This window comes from Myotis davidii, unplaced genomic scaffold, assembly GCF_000327345.1.
Source record: "Myotis davidii unplaced genomic scaffold, ASM32734v1 scaffold211, whole genome shotgun sequence".
NCBI classification, from domain to species: Eukaryota; Metazoa; Chordata; class Mammalia; order Chiroptera; family Vespertilionidae; genus Myotis; species Myotis davidii.
In genome coordinates, this window is record NW_006282523.1 from 1,062,792 (window position 1) to 1,063,470 (window position 679).

The 679-nt window shown below is 64.2% G+C and overlaps 1 protein-coding gene across 1 annotated transcript in view; it reads right to left on the minus strand.

The window, feature by feature from the left end:
• NPLOC4 (NPL4 homolog, ubiquitin recognition factor) overlaps positions 1–679 on the minus strand; it is a 32,004-nt gene that overhangs the window by 22,503 nt on the left and 8,822 nt on the right. Inside the window, exon 7 of the mRNA XM_015559971.1 lies at positions 436–559. Coding sequence (XP_015415457.1) covers positions 436–559 — 124 coding nt within the window. The remainder of the gene's footprint in view (positions 1–435; positions 560–679) is intronic.

Here is a 679-nt window from a genome sequence, read left to right on the forward strand (position 1 = left end):
CAACGGTTTCCAGACGGACGGATGGGGGTTCCCTGAGGAGCAAGCGCGGCCGCAGCGGCAGGGAACACGGTGGGCTGTTCTCGGGGGCAGGCAGGGCCCCAGTGGCAAAGGCCAGAAGAACCCCAGTTTTCCTGGTCGTTTCCCTCCTGCTTCAGCCCCGCTGCCCCGAGCGCCGGGCAGGCGCCCCGAGCTGATCCGGGACACGCTTCCCGAGGCTCCAGAGACGCGAGGTCCACGAGGCCGAGCTACAAGCACAAGTGTCGGGACAGCCACGGGGAAGTTTACCTCCACACAAGCTGACCAACAGGAAACTGACGCCCACCCTGCTGGCAAGAGCTTCAGGGTGCGATTCCACCAGGGGGCCCTCCTTGGCCAGCTTCCCTCCAGGGCAGTGTCCACTCTCAGCCCCGGAGCCCGCTCCGCGCTGTCACTCACCTGTCTGTTGAGCGTGATGGCGCTGGGCTGGCACTTGGTGCAGATCCCGTTGGGCCACGGGAGGTGTCCCTCACACCCCGATTTAATCTTGCAGCTGATGTTCTCCAGGGCAACAAACTTCCCCCTGAACAAGAGCCAACGTCATCAGCCGTGACAACAGGAAACGCTCGCGGAGACTGGCAACAACACTCAAATACCATCCACTGAACAGTTCCGCGTGGCGGGGCGGGGCGTGGCGGGGCGA